We start from the raw sequence: 20,773 nt of genomic DNA on the forward strand, positions 1-20,773 counted from the left end.
AAAAATAAAAAAGTTTTATATTTGCATTGGTATTGTCTCACGGATACTCTAATACCCGGGTCACGTTACATTTCCCGGCAAGCGAACCTCCGGCGTCTCGAGGGGTCTTCCCCCCAGTGGTGGGGATAATATTTGTGCTTATATCGGAAAGGACATTTTTGCTTATATGGAATGAACACTGTACTAACAGGTTCATGTGTAGATTGAAAAAAGTGTTCTATAAAAAGACGCGTTCAAATATTTCAAAAGCAAATGGCACTTTGTGAAAATACCTATTAATTACATAAGAAAACACACTGCATTATAAAAATGTAATGTATAGTTATTCGAAATTCATATTAAATCTGAACCGTACTAAGCATCTGAAATAAAAAAATAAGACATTGAAGATGTAATATAGTTCTCGCTTCAATTTATCTACTATTAAGTGTAAGTAATTTTTGTCAAGCTGTACGAATTCAGTTTGACAATTATTAATTCTGCAAATAAATTATTGCAATTTTAACTCTTTGCGGCACAGGATTTCAGATCAAAAATAGACCCATGTTGCACAGGAATTTTATCGGGTTTTAAATGAAACAAAATTGGTATATTTTTATTAATAAAGGTATAACATTATGTAAAAATATAACAAAATAGTAACAGTTAATTAAATTTTTAAGAATATACAACATAAACAATAAAGAAAAATTGTTTTTTGTATTACTCCACAAGTTGTATGGTGGGACAAATGAAATCCCACTATACTTTCATCATTTGCAAACAAATTTAACCATTGATTTATATTATAAAAATCGTTACTCGCTTATGAAGAACTAATTTTTATAGAAATTAACTTACCGCTGCGATTTTTAACATGAAACTAAGAAAAAAATGTGAGTGCAATAAACCTTCCGATTATAACAATTGCTCAGCCGGTAATTGCATGTTGAATGTTGCCAACACAATGAACACATTTGTAACATTATTTGAAAACATTACCAACTGCTTTACGTAAATAAGGTGAAATATAAACCTATGCACATGCAGCTGTAAGATTTCTTGCAGTAAGGACTAAAAATGTCCCACCATACCGTGAAATACATCAAAAAGGCGGGGCACTTGTGATCCCACCGTGCCCCAAAAAGTTAATCAATTGTTCGTAGGCATTGCATAGTTTAAATAAGTTTGTACTTTCATATTTTCAACAAAAGAACTATCATAGACTTTATAAAACAGTCAAATTAATATTATATTTATTTGTTATTAAATAAATTTAATAAACAAATGGTTAATTAAGTATTAATATAAAGTTTACCTTCAAAAACTTCGTATCAGAGTAGATTACGCGTAAAAGACAAAATCCTACAAACTTAATATTTAATTTCTTTAAATAAATATCATATAAATAATATCAATAATTATTATTATTGTTTTTATTAATATATAAAATTATTCATTAATCATTTTTATTAATGACTATCATTACTATTTTTATGGAATATTCCTACTATTATATTTATTATTTATTGGCAAATTTAAATTAGACAAACATAGTTGTCTAAGAATTACTTTAATGTAAATCTTGCTATACATTCTATTGAGTACCATACGTTATTTAAACGAACAATTTGTTCTCTGTAAATTAGTTTTATTATTAACAGTTTAAAGGGTTAATGGTGCACAATACTTAAGTCATCAAATCCCAAAAAGATATTGCGTTTGACATTTGTAAAGATAATGTGTTAAATTAAATTTACCGCAAGAAAATGTGCAAAATCAAAAAATATACGTGTGATGAAATTGCTAAGATAAGGAAATTTGGCACTAGAATAAATATTAGTGTAAATTATAAATCTATCATCTACATGAAGCCATTGATTTTACTAATTATAATAGACATTACAATCCGAATTCTCCAACTTTATCATTATTTGCAAGAAACTATGATACAAATACTTAATCTTTCTTGCAAATTCTATTATCGGAATTTTTGTACTTCTAAAATAATATCGTACACACTTGAAATAGAATAATTAATACGCTTATATTGGCTTATAAACTTACAATCTTTTATTGACTGCAAGGTGTTCATTACAAAAACAACTCTTGTTTAAATGCACGAAATTTCTCCATTATTTCTTATTCACATTTCAAACAGATACCAACTTCAACATTTTATAACAACATGAATCTAAAGGGTCTCAGGTACACAAGTGTTCGCCATGAAGAAAATGTTTTATCCTTTCCTTCCGCTTTTTAAACATCTGTTTCTGTACACTGATAGCGACGAGGAACCAACTAACCGATCTTCATGAAAAATCTCGTGAGTTGAGCCGGATAAAAAAGGAAGAACAGGAAAGAATTTCTGCTAGATTTACAGACTTACGTCTAGAAGATTCATCAAGGAAGCTCGTCTTCGAGGATCGGGTTCCGTCATGGCTGCTAGAACGGACTGAAGCGCAGACGAGGGTGAAACGGAAACCGTTCCTGTCAGTGCTGCGACTCTCGGGGTCGTGTCCAATAATGCCCTTCCCAGCGAATACATCCACATCTGAAAGCAATAAAATTTTATTTAAGCGTGAAATTTATACGGTTAACAAACATTTTAATCCTAGGTTTACGGATATTTAACCCATTAACTGTCAAATTTCTTCTTTACTTTTAACGTATTGTTGTACATTTTTATATAGTTAAGTGTTGATATTATATTGGTAATACCAATATTTACCTATTGTAAATGATAAAAATACATATACAGTGGGTCCAAAAAGTATTTGTACACCTAGTTTTTTTGCAATAACTTTATTTACATAAGTAACAAATACAAAAAAAATTGCTTCCATTAATAGCCTCCTATAAACAAAAATAATATGTACATTAAAAACTTTTAATAATATGTTATAAAAGAATAATACAATAAATATAAAAATTTGAGGGCCAAAAAAGTATTTGTACACTTACGGCTTCAGTAGAAAATTTCAAATTATTAATGGTTTAGATCCTAATTAATATTTTGTATGCATTCCTTTTGCATTTATAATGGCTTGTAGCCTTTTTGGCATAGATTCGACCAATTTTTTTGTAATTTCTTTAGATATTTTTGGCCACTCTTGTAAAATAATTCGTTGTAAATCTGTTTTATTTGATATCTTTCTTTTTCTTATTTCAATGCACCTAATAATAGGTGCCATAAATTTTCTATGGGGTTAATGTCGGGAGACTGGGGTGGTGTAATCAGTTGTTTTGGGACATTGTATAATAACCATTCCTTCGTTTTTTTAGCTGTGTGCTTTGGGTCATTGTCTTGCTGAAAGTAGTAAGTCCTATTCAGACCCAATTTCTTTGCACTTTCGGGTAAATTATTACGCAATATGTCGATATATTTTTCGGCATTCATTGACTCCTCGATAAACGCAATGTTTCCAACACCATTGTACCCCATGCAGCCCCATAACATCACATTTCCTCCGCCGTGCTTAACGGTTGTGTGGATGTTCCTTTGCTGAAGTTCGGTATTGGGTTTTCGCCACACAAATTTCTTCCCATCTGAGCCAAAAATGTTAAATTTACATTCGTCTGAGAATATAACGCTTTTCCAAAATTCAATTGGTTTTTGTAGGTGCGTTTTAGCGAATCCTAACCGTTTCTCCCTATTCACATTATTTATAAAGGGCTTTTTTCTAGCAGCTCTACCATATATTTCAGCGGAGTGCAAAATGTTTCGAATAGTTTGAGGACAAACATTCTTTCCTGATGTTGATGCGACATCATTGCATAAAGTTCGAGCACTAATAAATGGAAATTTTGTAACTTCTTTAATAACACTCCGACGTTCTCTATCTGTAAGTATTTTCGGCCGACCTGATCGTGGCCTATTGTCCGTACTTCCCGTTTCTTCATACTTCTTAACAATATATTGCACTGTTGTGAAGTTTAAATTTAGAGCTTTGCCAATTTTTCGGTAACTTTCCCCACCTTTCCGAAGAAAAATCACACGATCTCGCAGCGATACAGATATTTCACTTTTCTTGCTTGCCATGGTTTCTCTACGTTGTTCACAGACGTACTAACGTCGTGAGAAGGTCGAAACCAATGTGTAAATAAACAAATGTTTACATTTTGATCAATGTCACGGAGGTATGTGCATTCTTTCAAAGTTTAGCAATAGAATTATAAGTGTACAAATACTTTTTTTGCCCTTAAATTTTTATATTAGTGTATTATTCTTTTATAACATATTATTAAAAATTTTTAATGTACATATTATTTTTGTTTATAGGAGGCTATTAATGGAAGCAATTTTTTTTGTATTTGTTACTTATGTAAATAAAGTTATTGCAAAAAAACTAGGTGTACAAATACTTTTTGGACCCACTGTATATTCAAGTTCCCATTTGGAGATCGTGGTAGCAAATAAATTAATGATCACTTATGTTAAAATTGAGACTAAATTACAAAAATAAATAAATAATACGTAAATTACAAAAATAAATAAATAATAATAAGTCCTCCCGACTGATGGAGGTTTGTAATGTTCGCAATGAATGAAGAGCGAATAGGTGAGATGTTTCTCTCAATAATGCGTTAGTGAATCTGACGACTCGCTGTCGTCTTGACCCCTACGTTGACGATGGAGTCAGAAGTCGTACGCTGATTGGTTTTTCGCCTTTTTTATGAAATTCCAATCAGCGTGCCCTTTGGGATTGGGCCCACCCTTCATAGCTCCCTTAGAGCGTCTTCGTCTAGGCAGGGTGGGAAATCCGGATAGTTGGCGGGAAGACTCCGAACGTCCGGCAATGCCGCGATTTTCTTCTAGGTACATTTGGCGACTATAAGTTACCGTTAGGTCCATGCATGACCGTTTCTAAAGTACCCTTCGGAAAAAACCGTGTTTATGATCGAAAAGTGGCCGTTGAGGATGAAGCGAAAATTAACTCTAAATTTATGGCAAGACATGTAGTAAAATTAATAATTGGAAAAACCCGAAATATTTTAACTCAAGAACGGCTGCCTAATGGACCGATCATAAATAAACTTTCGAAATCCTCACCCATATGTACCGTCGTACGGAACAGAAGTTATTTTGATAAACGCATTGTAAGACTGTGAGGTTCACCTAGTAAAATAGGTTGGTTGCGTTTGAAAAATATTCAAAGGTTTTAATTGTATCCTGGCAAAAGACAATACAAGAATGTCTTCGAGGACACCCCTGTTGGTATGATCGTTGTGTAGGACACTTGGGCCTGGAGAAACTTCCCTTAAGAAGGGGAACTGACAAAATGCACATGGCCTGCTTCGACTATTCGTCAATTTCTATTTTTTAACAGCATCTTAATGATTTTCGTAATTTAATTAAAATAAGATCCATCATTTTGACGTGTTCCATAAATCAAACGTTAATATCAGATTCTTAGTTAGAAGACATTGGAGATAAGTAAAAAATAATAGTACTCTTTTTAATTTCTTTTAAACTACTATACGAAGCTTCAAACCCCAATTCTGCAAAGAGAAACCTTAATCAGAATCATGTCAGCTACCCCCTGTTTCAGACACCTACACTAGTTATGAGACACCCTTATATCTCTTTGTGGTTTGAAAGAACGTCTGAACACTTTCTATTCTACATGACAAATGAAGCAACTGCTTACTCTGTGTTTATTACCATGGTTTTCAGTAACAGTCTCAGGCCCTTATACCTGATGGCGCCAGTAAAGTTCTTAAGCGAACAATAAACACTGTTTCTCATTGTTAGATTCAGCTTTGATAATAATAATTTACTAATAATTCAACAAAAGACATTTAAAATTCATTAATTTCAAATTAAAGGGTATAGCCGGATAAGGTGGTCAAATGTGCCCTTGAGTCGAATTTGAGACCCAACTCGTCAGTCGGTAGCATATCCCAAAAAAACACCTCACACCAAGTTTCAACCCCCTATCTCATCCGTGGGGGTAGTAAAAGGGAAAAAACGAAATTCCGGTATTTGGCCCTTTTTGCCTATTTAATTTCGTACAAAAATTCTGAAAAAATTCTAAAACATTGAGGTCCGGATAGCGCATCTTACAGAATTTTTTCAGATTTTTTGATCGCAAACTGTAGTCGTGAAAAATCAAAAACCGAAAAAAAATCCGAAAAAATGCGATTTTTTAGTGAAGATGTCGGAGCACTACTTTTATATTAATGTGGTAGTTAGGTATTAGTACAACTATTATTCTCTAATTTTTTCAGATTTTTCGGTGAGGTGCGCCGTAGTTAAAAAAATCAAAAACCGATTTTTTCGCGCGAAAAACTAACTTCTGCTTTGAATTTTTATGCCATTTTCCCATAAAAGATGCATTAAGTAATTTTAAGAGGATTCACGTTCACACAATTGATCTATGGATTACAACAATGCAATTAACGTAATTAATTAGTTTTATGGTACGTTCTTTATATACTTAAATGTTTGAAGGGCTTTCAACAACATCGGTGGCGCAGCGGTTATGGCGTCTGACTCATAAACCGCTGCATACTTTTTTTGACGCGGGTTCGATCCCACCCGACCTTACATTTTTTTTTCTTTTTTTTTTTCTTTAAATTGTTAATTTTTTTAATTCTAATTATAGAACAATGAGTGTTACTTATTTAAAAACATTTCTAACGCACTTTAGATATATTTCAAGGTTTGTTTTTTTTTTCATTGGGGAAAAGGATTTATTTACGCACAGTCTATACGTTCTTAGACTAGCGTGGGACTCCTACGTTAATCGCAGACTATCCAGTAAAGCCCCAACTACCTGTTGAAATAAAAATAATTGTAAGTATTTTGATTACATGTCTTAATTGTGCTACGATTTTATATATTTTTATTTTTAAACATTTTATTTTTCGTAACTTATCACTTTCCATTGTTGAAGAAATACTATGTCAAATGTATCCGTCGTCATTGCTGCCTTCATTTGTAACAGGTATCACTTGCTCTGTTTGACATATTTTGCTTAATATTGTACATCCTGATTATTTCAAGGATGAATTGAATTAACCATTTTTCAAACATCAAGTTTACAACATCCCGACGTACAATGGTCGGATACCTGAGTAGGAAAAAACCTAATCTTCAACTATTCAAGATTAACAAAATGCTTATAACAACAAGTAATAGACATAATTCTATTACTTAGTTACCAGAAATGAAGTATTTAAAAATTGTACTGATATATGCACTCAACTGAAAATTTATAAACTTGTAGCACAATTAAGATATATAATCAAAATGTTCCACAATTATTTTTATATGAATTTAAAGTTGTCAAAGTTTTTCAAGTTAAAAAAAAGCAAACCTTGAAATATTTCTAAAGTGCGTTAGAAATGTTTTTAAATAAGTAACACTCATTGTTCTATAATTAGAATTAAAAAAATTAACAATTTAAAGAAAAAAAAAAAAGAAAAAAAATGTAAGGTCGGGTGGGATCGAACCCGCGTCAAAAAAAGTATGCAGCGGTTTATGAGTCAGACGCCATAACCGCTGCGCCACCGATGTTGTTGAAAGCCCTTCAAACATTTAAGTATATAAAGAACGTACCATAAAACTAATTAATTACGTTAATTGCATTGTTGTAATCCATAGATCAATTGTGTGAACGTGAATCCTCTTAAAATTACTTAATGCATCTTTTATGGGAAAATGGCATAAAAATTCAAAGCAGAAGTTAGTTTTTCGCGCGAAAAAATCGGTTTTTGATTTTTTTAACTACGGCGCACCTCACCGAAAAATCTGAAAAAATTAGAGAATAATAGTTGTACTAATACCTAACTACCACATTAATATAAAAGTAGTGCTCCGACATCTTCACTAAAAAATCGCATTTTTTCGGATTTTTTTTCGGTTTTTGATTTTTCACGACTACAGTTTGCGATCAAAAAATCTGAAAAAATTCTGTAAGATGCGCTATCCGGACCTCAATGTTTTAGAATTTTTTCAGAATTTTTGTACGAAATTAAATAGGCAAAAAGGGCCAAAAACCGGAATTTCGTTTTTTCCCTTTTACTACCCCCACGGATGAGATAGAGGGTTGAAACTTGGTGTGAGGTGTTTTTTTGGGATATGCTACCGACTGACGAGTTGGGTCTCAAATTCGACTCAAGGGCACATTTGACCACCTTATCCGGCTATACCCTTTTATACGTCATACTTCAGTAAATGTCTAAAAAATATTTATTACAGAATTAATGTTAAATAAAATTGTTTCCTAATAAAGTTACATGCAAATGTAAGTAGTAGAGCCACCTCTTATATCGCCATTTTCTTTGGCAAAATTAACAAAAGCATTTCCTAAAGAAAATGCCCATATAATGGATATATGTAGTTCCAACCTACTTGCTGTCAATCAAGGATTGGGACTACTCGTGAAGTGAAGGAAATAAATTTTTTAATTTTGCCATCGGTAAAATTTTCAACTTTACAAAATATAGGAAAAATCAGAAAATAACCGAAAGGTAAATTATAAAATTAATACAAAGATTTAACGAAGCAAAATATCTTGTCTATTCCGTGGCCTGTTACCACGCTCACAGTCAGCACAAGAATGCTTCTTCGACAAAACATTGGCCGTGAGGACACCAACGTCACCATGGCCCTTGACAACTATTCGCTCTCGCCATTCGCATCTATACAAACTCTAAATTTCTAAAACTAATATACAGGGTGTCTCACAACTCGCGTAACTTCCGGAAAGGGGTGGTAGAGGACGTACTTCTGAATAAGATTTCTCATTCCAAAAATAGAGTTTGAAGCTTCGTTTTTGAATTATTAAGCAAAAACACGGACCAATTAGAGCGCGGGGATTACGCGCGCTCAAGCGGGAGCGACAGCTTCGAGTCTAGCGGCTGAACATGAACGTACTGAAGTATCTTTACCTCGGAACAGTCAAAACTTCTAATGAGATGTCTTCACATCAAAACTCAGTTAAATAACGAATAGAATAACTATAAGTAGTGTTCATTTATTCATTCTACACGAATACATGATAAGCAAATTTGAATCACACTCATCTATTGTTTAAAAATAATCCTGTTCCTTTTGTAAAAAAACATACTGTACAATACCTAATGTCACAACCTGATCGGCGAACTCATTTCACTTATCTGTCACTTCTAATTGGTATTTTTAACTGTAATATTGTGCTACCACTGTTCACTAATTTCCTAATGAAATAACCACAGATAAAGAACGCGAATGAAAACGCGTAAACGATTATTCGTAAATAGTTTCAGCTACTTTTTATTCTCTCTTTGATGTTGAACACTCGACGATCTGTCCTAAACTGTCGAACGTAACGCGGCGAATATCTTCGACGGAAAATTTAGGCAACAGTCCTTTGCAACAAGGATGTTTGACACTTAAACGAAAGTGAGAGTATGCTTTTCTTCAGAAAAAGGCGAAAATTTTTGCCGTTTAGAAAGGGAAAGGGACAACGGTTTTTTCGGATGCCTACAGAGTGACCGTCCAGCGAGCAAAACGTTCGAGTGTCAAACATCCTTGTTGCAAAGGACTGTTGCCTAAATTTTTCTGTCGAAGATATTCGCCGCGTTGCGTTCGACTGTTTAGGACAGATCGTCGGGTGTTCAACATCAAAGAGAAAAGAAAGTAGCTGAAAGTATTTACGAATAATCGTTTACGCGTCTCTGCTTATTTATCCACCGTTATTGTGTTAGGAAATTAGTGAAAAGCGGCAAAAAAATATTACAGTGAAAAATGATAATAAAAAATGATAGTAAAGTAAAGTTGCATATTATTTTTATGAATAATTGCGATCGATAGAACGATCTAGTTAGGAGGATCGATTTTCAATCAAACAGGATTATTTTTAAACAATTGGTGAGTCTTAGTTTAATGGTTTATAAGCTTTATGTAAATCTAAAGAAACAGAAATTTAATCTACTCGACTTCTGTTAATTACACATAACTAATACTGTTCCTTACTCATGATGAATAAGTGAACATTATTTGTAACTGTGCTGTTTATTATTTAACTGAGATTTGATGTGAAGGCTTCTTATTAAACATTTACACTGTCCCGGCGTATAGGCACTTGATCATAATCGTGCTCAGTTGCTAGGCTCGAACCTTTTGCTCTCGCTTCTGGGCGCGTAATCCTCACGCTCTGATTGATCCGTGTTTTTGCTTAATAATTCAAAAATGAAGCTTCAAACCCTATTTTTGCAAAGAGAAATCTTCAGAATTACGTCCTCTATCACCCTTTTCCGGGAGTTACATGAGTTGTGAGACACCCCCGGACAGCGATGACGAGATAATATGTTCTGACGAGTCGTTCTCGTCTGGTTTTCCGCGAAAAGTCGGAAGATTAAAAAAGTATGCTGATTGGTTTTCGTCCGTAGTGTTAATTTTCCAATCAGTATACCCCTTAACGTTGTGACCACCCTTCCTTGCGTCCTTAGTGCGCCTTTTTTGAAAAAGGATGTATTAGGTCGAGTCATAAGTAACTTCCGTTTTTTTATCAGACATTTATTTCGTTCTCATTAAACAACAAAATTATATTATTTTATTATATATTCACCACTATTTTCTATAACATTCTCCCATTTTCCTGGTAGTTTATCAATTCCTTCCTTGTAAAATGTGGTTGGTTTGGACTGGAAGAAGCATTCAACAGCCTGCCTGATTTGCTCTTTAGAATTGAAGGTTTTTCCATTTAAAAAGTTTTGTAGGGAACAAAAAAGGTGGTAGTCTGTCGGGGCAAGATCTGAGAAGTAAGGTGGATGTGGTTAAACAGACCATCCAAGCTCAAGAATTTTTTCTTGAGTCACCCTTACTGTATGCGGTCGCGCGTTGTCGTGTAAAAGAAACATTTCTGCGATTGACGAGTGCAGGGCGCTTTTCTAGGAGTTTCTCTTGCACTCTTTGCAATTGCTAAATGTATTTATTCGCAGTAATCGTTAAATTTGACTTCAACAACTCGTGGTGACTTATACCTTCATAATCTCACCATACACACAATAAAATCTATTTAGCTGCATCGGAAGTTACTTATGACTCGACCTAATAGAAGACACCGGGTGAGTACCTTAAGATTTTGAAGGCCAATAACGCCAAGATTTTTGCCTTCAGGTGACACGCACGTTGACCAAAAAATATTATCATTTACAGGCTGAGAACCGTTCTTGGTGCCCTTCGGGAAAAAGCTCATTTATGATGGAACTAGCTATTGAAGATGAAAACGAAAATTAGATATTCTAAATGCTTTGTTAAAAAAACAAGTAAAACTATATTTCCGGCGATGGCAAAATTCTATCCTTCAAAAATGGCCGTTTGTACCGGACCCGTTGTGAACAACCTACGAAACACCCGCGCATTGTGCTCCATCGCACGTTTGGAACAATTACTTTCATTCGATAAAAAACAGAATCATTATTTGTTCAAAATAGTTTTTTCTGCATGGTTTCCACGATTTAATAAAAGTTTTACAAAATAAGATTTTCTATATTTCAGTCATATCAGTCTAACATGGTTATATGGTTATATGGTTGCGACAAAAATTCGGTCGCATTAACAATACATATGACACCAATAAGTTGGTGTTATTACCGATAATATCCAATTTTCTTTTTATATGTATAGAAAATTTGGTCATAGATGAAACCTCATAGATGAAAACTACGTAAAAACATGCAGCAAACATAACAAAAAATGGGAGAACGTTTTCAGCTTCGGAAATTCAATATGAACAATAAATCATTTTTAAAGCAAATATATGGAAAGCATTTAATAAAACCCAAGTTTATTTTGATGGAATATCTTTTATAGTATGTTATCTACTTAAAACTATCAACTATTAACTGTTAAAACTATTTTTGCATAATCTAATAATGTCCAGTAAATACAGACGAAATATAATAATTTTGAATATCAGAATGCAGTGAATAGTTAGGTATGTGGGTCATTCCACGCCAAATCGATCACTTTTGGAAGTCACCATCTCCGATTTTGCTCTAACCGAAATATGTTGTAGTCCACGTGAAATTAAGGGGAGTTTAAGTCATCATTTTGTCGGTTTCGATTTTGTTAAGGAATGACCAGCCTTCATAGTTTGCAATTTTTGCCCATTTTGGCGAAAATAGGGTTCACTTAGGAATTTTTTTTTTTCAGAAACTACTTCACCGATTTAGCTAAATTTTTTTTGTTTTATTCATGAAGGATTGGGTTATTTTAAAATATTTTTTTCAACTTAGTCAATTTGTTATAAAATGTAATATGCATAATATGCAAGAAGTAGATCTTGAATACAATATAGTGGAGGAAGAGGATGATACGAATGATCTTGCTAATGATATCGCAGAGGTCAATATTTCCGTCGTAAGCGTAAACGAGTGCGGAAACTTTGAAACAAAAAAATACCTGGAGGAAGAAGAGAAACCACCTTTTTTGTGAAACGTGCGAAGGAAAACCAGGATTGCATCCTGGAAATTGTTTCAAGGGATATCATACACTTGAAAATTATGAAATACAACAATAGTGTAAATGAAATTGGTATTTAAGTGAATTTATTTCTTCCTTTATTTATTTAAATTGCCTTATCTTTTAGTTAAAATAAATATCAAATAAAACATTTAAAAGCATTAGGAGCTGCTGGTAACGAAGTTAAAATAAAATTCGGAGTGCAAAGGATTAAAAGACGCGTAGATAATGGAAGTAATTGGCCGTTATACTAACCAAAAATATAATAGATTATGTGAAAAGGAAGAGGGATTTAGAGCAACGATGTGATGCAGAGACGCGAAATGGTCGAAGTTTATTTATCGCACGTCCCGTTTGTTCTCCGTTTAATCTGTTAGAGACAAATACCGGCTAGCTGAAACAACGACGTCCCGTCCGATGCCAGACAGGAAGGAAAAGAATAGTGAAACAGAGTTGGAAGGAAAGAATAATGTGGATGAGAAAGAAAGATAGATGCAAGGGATACAAAGGCGTTGAGGGACGTGACGGTATTTCGTTAGCGACGAAAGAAAAAAAGGATTTAACGATCGAGTCGTTAATTGCGTGAATAAATTACGCGTGAAATTGGCCCAGCGTTAATTACGGACTCCCGCAAAATTAAATACAGACACTCTAAATTTTATTATCTACTTGTTAGATTTCTTGATTTGAAAGAGTTTAAATGATTTTTGGTAGAAAAATATTGTTCGTATGTCATGGCTTATTACTTTATACAGCGTTCACAAATTTCTGCCATAAATAAAAATGAAAATTTATAATTCTCGATGTTTACAGGCTGCTTAAATGTTATGCCATATTCCCGCTTTCATATTATCGAAGGGTAAAAAAAAAGAATTCAGAGATTTACTTATGTAATCAATTTTAACAGAGCCCCGTAAGTGTCTTATATATTATTTATAAGCACTATATCGCATCAAAGTAGTTTTGTAACGACCGTCGTAACAGAAATGTAAATTATGTAACATAAGTGTTACAGGAGCAAGTGATCTTGATGTCATGCGGTGTTGCAGTACAAATGATGTTAACACAAAAGAAGATGCAGTTTCTCCTCTTCTATTCGATTTATTCATAGTGTACGTTAGAAGTTTCCACGTTAGCTTCTGAACATCGCAGTGTTCTGTCTGGAAACGAAGGGCAACCATTTGTCTAGGTACACTTACTTCAGAAACCATTACTTCAAGCAAGTACCATTATGTGAAAAACCATTTACCTTACCTTAAGTGAAAGTACAAATTGCTCTGAAGATTTCACTTACTTATCAGGATTATTGCAACAATTTGTCCTTTCGCTTAAAATAAATGTTTTTTGTGCGTTGATTTAAATATATACAAATAAATGGTTTCTTTTTAATTCTGAGTCATATACTACAACGTTTAGTAATTGATACGCAATGTTTGAAAACTTTTTAAATTAGTAAAAAAGTAATAAACTTCATTGTACGTTTCGAAAATATTCTCTAGTGAAAATTTACAGTGATGTAAGATTAAATTCCCATTTTTTTCAAACTGCTATGTATAGGAATACAAATCTGCCATTTTATTTAAAATGTAAAGCGACTTTCGAATAGCTTCCAAAATATCGGTCAATAAATTTTGTGTTTACAACATAATACACCGTTCAAACCTCTCCGAGGTGCATATTGGGTAATGCTAATGCCGGCGATATATGCCATAAATGCAAGGGTTTCTTTAAAGTTCTGAATCTTTGCGGAAAAAAATGGTAGCGGTTTTTCACGTACTGGAAATTAAAGATGAAGGTTTGCACTTTATGCTGCTGTAAACAGTATCACCAAAAAAAAATATGGCAAGTCCATGTATTTCGTCAAACTTTGTAATTTTCAATATTGCAAACATGACCTCACATTTACGATCTTATTGTGGTAGGGATGCATCAAATCTAAAATAAAAAATTCAGGGTCTTGAAGTTGAGATCTCAAGCTTTAATTTGAAAAAAGGAGCATATTTTTACATTTCTTCAAAACTATAATTACTTAACTAAGTACAAAGTCTTAATTTTAATCACTCTAATCCATTTACTGCCACGAGTTCCTTTGAGACTTCGAAGGTTTAAAAGTTTTTTCACTTTATTACTTTTTACATTATTTAACAGTATTTGTAGACTTTACTGAGTTACGTGATAATAAAGTTTCGTGCAGTAAACTTACAGACTTGAAAATATTTTTGAAAATATGTTCGCAATTTGTCACTGCTACACTGTTCATAGTTTTAATCTCCCTAATTCTTGTTTTGTTGAATTATAACTCTTTTAGAAAAGGATTTTATATGAAATTACGTATTGTGGCATTATTTTTTTAGTACGCATTATGTATTTTATGCATTTAAAATAAAGTCAAAAATTTTACTAAACATTTTGTTATAAAATTACGGTGTAGTAATTTTCCTAAAAACTTTTTACCCATAGGTTTTTTAGAGCATTCTTTTTATTGCTATAACAAGAAGTCAGTCAGGAGAGATTGAAGAAATATACTTCGTTCTTTTCTAAATTGTAAAGTTAAAATAATAAAAAAGAAATAAATTATACACTTAAGATATTATACAATATGTATATTATACGATATCTCTAATAGTTTACCAAACAAAATGATATTGAAAATATAATTTAGATAAATATGAAAAGTTACAAAAAACATAAATGGCTATATAGCTAAATTTTTGTTTAAAAGAAAATTTTCAAATCGCAGTAAAGACTATATACTGTACTTGACGCCATCAAAACTATGAAATCATTGTACATTTTAAAAGCTATCATGAGATTTTATTTTCTAAAGCATTGTTACTGATATTATATGTGCATTATATTATGCATTATAATGTTGTATAACATAATTCATCCTAATTATTTTACTAACATTAGTAGGGTGATTAAGTTAAGTTTTTTAATAACCACGAAACCATGGCTGAAAGAAGAACATTGTTGTGTGAGATTCTTAACTATCACGAACACAGCATTTACATATAAATTAAATCAGTATGTCTTTTATTTATTTTGACGAAATAAAAATTTGCTAAATTTTATATTTCTCTAAATAACGAAAAATACTAATTTTCCCAGCTTGATTTCTTATTTTAGTAATAAAATAAAGCTTCCTAAAAAACAGGAGTAAAATAGTCAGATTTGTTGTTTATGAGAAAGTTGTTAAACTTTTATCGATGCTTTTAACTGATAGAGTGAAGTATCATTTATTTTTCCGATTTTTGGTATCATTTTATTGTATACACGTATCAATTCATATATTTAAATGTAACATATACGTGACATAAATTTAAAATGCTAATAATTCTTGTACAAATTGAATTTAAAACGCTAATAATTCTTGTACAAATCAAAATTAAATTATTTTGACTATGACTTTATCAGCATATAAATAATATGGAAGCATTTACCTGTTATTTCAGACTATCTTTACAGTACTTTTAAATTTTTATCTATCTACCTGTCTTTTCGCTAGAGATTGAATTAAAAACTGCTGAAATACTTTTGATGAAGTTTGTAAGATTCGAGAACGATATTCGCGGTTTATCTCTGGTTTTATCTCGATATTTCAAGCAGTTCTGAAAACGTAAAACCATATCCTACTATACCGGAGTAGAATACATATTTTTAAACTGCTGGATTTCAATTATTATATGGAACATAATAATATTAATTACAAAATTCTATTATCTTACTATTCCTGAGTAGGATATATAAGGTATTCCACATAACACTTTCCACAATTTTTCAAGTACTTGCAATAATATAACAAAAGACTATTTTAAACAAGTATTGATCCTCTTAGAATGACAAAAAGAACTTTAAACAGTATTATTTATAATTGTCTAGATCACCTTCCTATTTTTAAAATAGCATTTTGTATTTTTTACTTAATAGTATTATAGCCAGTTTCAAGATGAACTCAATGACCTAGCATACCATGACCTTCGGAAGACATTGAAGGCAAAGAAATAGCAATTTTAATAAAAAATGATAATCTGCTTAAATGGATGATATCTGTTTTGACGTATTTATTAGTTATAAATGTAATTGTTGAATATGAGCGTAAGCAACATACATCTTCAATACATTATGTCATACGAGCTTCTGTTGCCATCATTGGCATATGAAATTTGCTCTGTTTGAAATCACCTTAAAACGTTGCATCGTATAATTTAATCAAAATACATTTGATAAATCTGACAAAGCAAAGTTCAAGTAATATTGACATTGACTTAATTCAGATTTCATTGAAAACAAATCCACGAGGTCAGTCGATGAGATTATTGAAAAGACAAAAATCGATATAGAATTAATTAAATTACTATTAAAAATCATATCAAAACTTCTGCAGTCACTCAATGATGTATCTAATAAGATTTATAAAAATATTTATTCTATTTAATTAAAATAGATAAAAATATTTATATCTTTAACATCCAATGGTGTTGATTCACCAAACCAAAAATACTTTTGTTTCTAGATTCAATTTGAAATTCTATTATTTCAAAATTTTATCTGACTTTTGTTATTTACAATATTAATAAAATAATATTTACATTACGATGAATGCTTCGAGTCAAATTTATTTCAATTCTGTTCAGTTTCATTGTTCCTCTGATAAACATCAAATTAATCGAGTTTTCTGTATTTCATGTTTTCAATTGAAAATAAATATTTTTCAATGGAAAATAAATATCGTTCGTATTTAACACGAAACTACGAATGGAAATAGAAAAGAAGACTGCTAGTTTGCCGATAAACGATTTGCTCGCTAATTTGTTGGCTGTCGTTCAACCTTTAAACGTTCAATTGTGCATTTCAGCTATTTACATCCACTCTGTTCCGTATTCAACGTTAAAAATATAGCATTGTGTAAAACATCATTATATCAGGACTTTAATGAATTATCGACTCAACTTAATTACGGTAGTATGTTAATTTCGATCGAAACGCCGACTATTCAGGAAAATGCAGGAGTTTAAAACAGCAGATTAAACGTACAATATACGAAAGCTATTTCATAAAAACGCGAAGCAAATGGGGCTTAATTATGATGAAACTGAAGTATTCGCTCAATATACGATCATTTGCAGTTATTAAAAAAATGCCGATTGCAAAATTTATGACCTACTCCTTGAATGTAAAATCCTCAATCAATCTGTTGTCTTATTCATCTACGTATGTAGTGACAGAAAAAAAACGTAAATGATATACATAATAATTTGGTAAGACTTAAACATCCCCCCCACGCCCGATCTTGATAAAACTTCACAGATCAGTAGTGGGGGGAGTATTGGATATGATGATGCAATGTCAAACTGCAGAAACACCCCCTAGCGAAGATATTGAAGAAAACATTTCAATGCTTTGGACTGGTCTTTTGATGGAGAAAGGGGACATTGGGCCCCGAGTTGAGGGGGATTTTTCAAGAAAAGGAGTTTCTTTTGCTCGGAATGACTTTGCAGCTCGATCAGCGAAAGAATCTTCCAGGAATCGCAAAAAGAGACTGATGAAATGATTTAACATTGAAGAACCTAACCTAACCTAACTTAACCTTAAGTTATTGTATGGTAAAGTGAACGGAATGAATGCTAGTAGGTGAATGATGAGGCTATGAGAAAGTGAGTGAGCGAGTGAGTGAGCAAGTGAGTGAGCGAGTGAGTGAGCAAGTGAGTGAGCAAGCGAGTGAGCAAGTGAGGAGCAATTGTGTAAGCAAGTGACGGCGTTATGAGCCAGGGACAGCATGAAACCGATATTCACCCTTAGATGTTAAAGATTTGAGGGCTGACGAAGATTCTCGAGGTGAGGAATATTCGATTGTGATGGGGACTGCATTGATACAGTACTATTATAGGCATTGCGTGAGACCGGCAATGGCAGTTTTCAAATTTTCATATCTCCGCTAGGGGGCGCTTCCGCAGATTGGTATTGCATCATCATATTCAACCCCTCCCCATTAATAGGTCAAGTTTCATCAAGATCGGGCGGGGGACCGGGGGGGGGGGGGGGGGGGGGGAGTTTAAGTATAGCCAATAATTTTATAAGACAGTACTTCTTTTTAGTGACTTAATGAATTTTTTTTATAAATATGTGTACCTTATATAAGTAAGAAAAACTAGGTAAGGTTAAAAGAAAATTTGACAATCATTATTTCTTACTCAGTCAATTCACTAAAACAACATATTATTTTATAAACAAATCGGTTAAATTCAATTTATATTCAAAATGAAATTAATAAATTGACTAAAAACTGGCTAATCTAAAAATTTAGAATATATTTTCAGCAGTTATTCGAAATATTTGAGATTGACTTGTATAAAATCTTAAACAATATTAATTTAGCAAAGGCTACATTACTGTTTCTTAAGAATATAAATATATTTCATTTAATTTCAGTATTCTTAAAATCGCGGTTGCTAATGATAGGTAGATGCAACGTTACAAATTCAGTTAAAAAATTTATTTGGTATTTTTATTTAAATAACTACTAACGTAATAATTATTAAAAAAAAAAAGTGGCAACCTCTGAAATACAGCGAAGATGACTTTTGAGCAACAGTATATCTGCGCCTCATTTCTACTTATCACATAGAATATTACATCCGGATTATATTTTATACTTCGCTTCACTGGTGCCTCCAATTACCCGAGAAAATATGTTTCACCGAGTTTCAATCGATTCAGTACCAAGAATTAATATACAAGGATGAAAAATCATGACTCTGTTAATTAATGTCGTGTAACAGTAAAGCAGTGCCTAATTAGGATCGCGTACCTTTTCAGAGTCAGTGTCGGAATATACACGACCCGGTCGATATTCGGGTGGCAGATATGCTCGAGCAGTTTCCGGTGGTGCAAGTTGTAATAAAACTCTACCACGTGGCGTTAACTCCAAGGTGTGAGGTGTTACCACTGGCCCAACCCTCGAACCACCCACCACACCACCATCTGTAACAGATTTTAATAAAAATCATAATATTAGTAAAGTCAATATTAGTGGAAGCGCAGTATATTTGAAGTAATGGCTTGTTTAAGACAAATAAAAACGGCGCCAGTTCCACTTAATTATTAATTTGTAACAGACTCTAAATGCTTTAAAAGTGATTGGTGTTTATCGCAATTCTTACCATTTTGTAATAAAAGTATTTAGCATTTTATAAGAAAAATATTAATTAAGAGTTAATGTAGTTATATGTATCAAATTTGAAGTTTAAAACTAACATGTTATTGATGCTATTTTGAAGCAATAATTTGTGTCTTTCTCTTTTCAAAATTGGTCGTTTGATAACAATCTAATTTACTCAACAATTAATAAAAATATAAACTAAACTACATGAATCGTGGCGAGCATACATTTTAAAGTATGAATAATGTTATCATAAAGTATATCGTAAGAATACATAAGTCATTCCCTATTTGGATAATTAATTCAGATAAACACTGTACTAAAAAATTGACATTTACTCCAATAATTACCCGCAAGGAATGATGATTTGAGAACACATTTTTATTAGCAGACTATCTATTAAATAAATTAGCATTCAGTTGATTACAATTTTTTATATGGAATTTAATAAAAATTCTTTCTTGCTTCCAATTCTACATGAAAGAATTTGTTCAATCAATATTTTCCAACGTTTTAGCCTTTGATGGACACCGTCATCACAGATAATTACTAACAATTACTTTACAAATTTCTCCAATAGATAATGTGTTAAACTATTATCCCTGATGAAAGCCCTTATCAAGGATTAAAAATGTTGAAAAATATTGGTTGTCCAAAATATTTTGGACGAACTGAAGAAGAAAAAAATACAGAAATTTTTATTTTTTATAATAATAGTCGAAAAAATGAATTATACTGATTAAAATTTATCGCCTAAAACTTCGATTATGTGGTTCTATTATTTATATAGAATTTCAATATACCTACTATTCATAATTTTAAGTGTCTCAGACAAACGTTTGGATGTAGCCAAATAATAAATTTTTAATAACATAAGTGTGGAACTTTTATGGAAATTTAAACGTCAGTCATATACAGTTTCCAAAATGGCGGAACAACTGAAAACAAAATGAATCTACATGGAAAATGTTGGAACTTCTAATTATTATTGATGAAAAATTGCTTTGTCGTTCTTTATAATAAATTCTTTATTTGTACAACGTCTTCAATGAACGCCAACCAAATCTATAACAACAGCAACCGCCAATCGCGAGGAACACTTCGCGCGCTGCAAATTACCGATCATTGCCGTTCCGACCGACCCGTACACATTCTATGGTACACATACAGTTGTT

General features: G+C 32.3%; 1 protein-coding gene across 7 annotated transcripts in view; it reads right to left on the reverse strand.

Moving 5' to 3' along the window:
• Positions 1–20,773, reverse strand: part of LOC100878472 (uncharacterized) — a 422,291-nt gene that overhangs the window by 90,360 nt on the left and 311,158 nt on the right. For all 7 annotated transcript variants that reach the window (XM_076533666.1, XM_076533669.1, XM_076533665.1 and 4 more), the window contains 2 exons: positions 19,248–19,420; positions 2,369–2,533 (listed from right to left, as the gene is read on the reverse strand). In XM_076533666.1, the coding sequence (XP_076389781.1) occupies positions 2,369–2,533; positions 19,248–19,420 (338 nt within the window). The remainder of the gene's footprint in view (positions 1–2,368; positions 2,534–19,247; positions 19,421–20,773) is intronic.

Source organism: Megachile rotundata, chromosome 7 (genome assembly GCF_050947335.1).
Source record: "Megachile rotundata isolate GNS110a chromosome 7, iyMegRotu1, whole genome shotgun sequence".
Classification (NCBI taxonomy): Eukaryota; Metazoa; Arthropoda; class Insecta; order Hymenoptera; family Megachilidae; genus Megachile; species Megachile rotundata.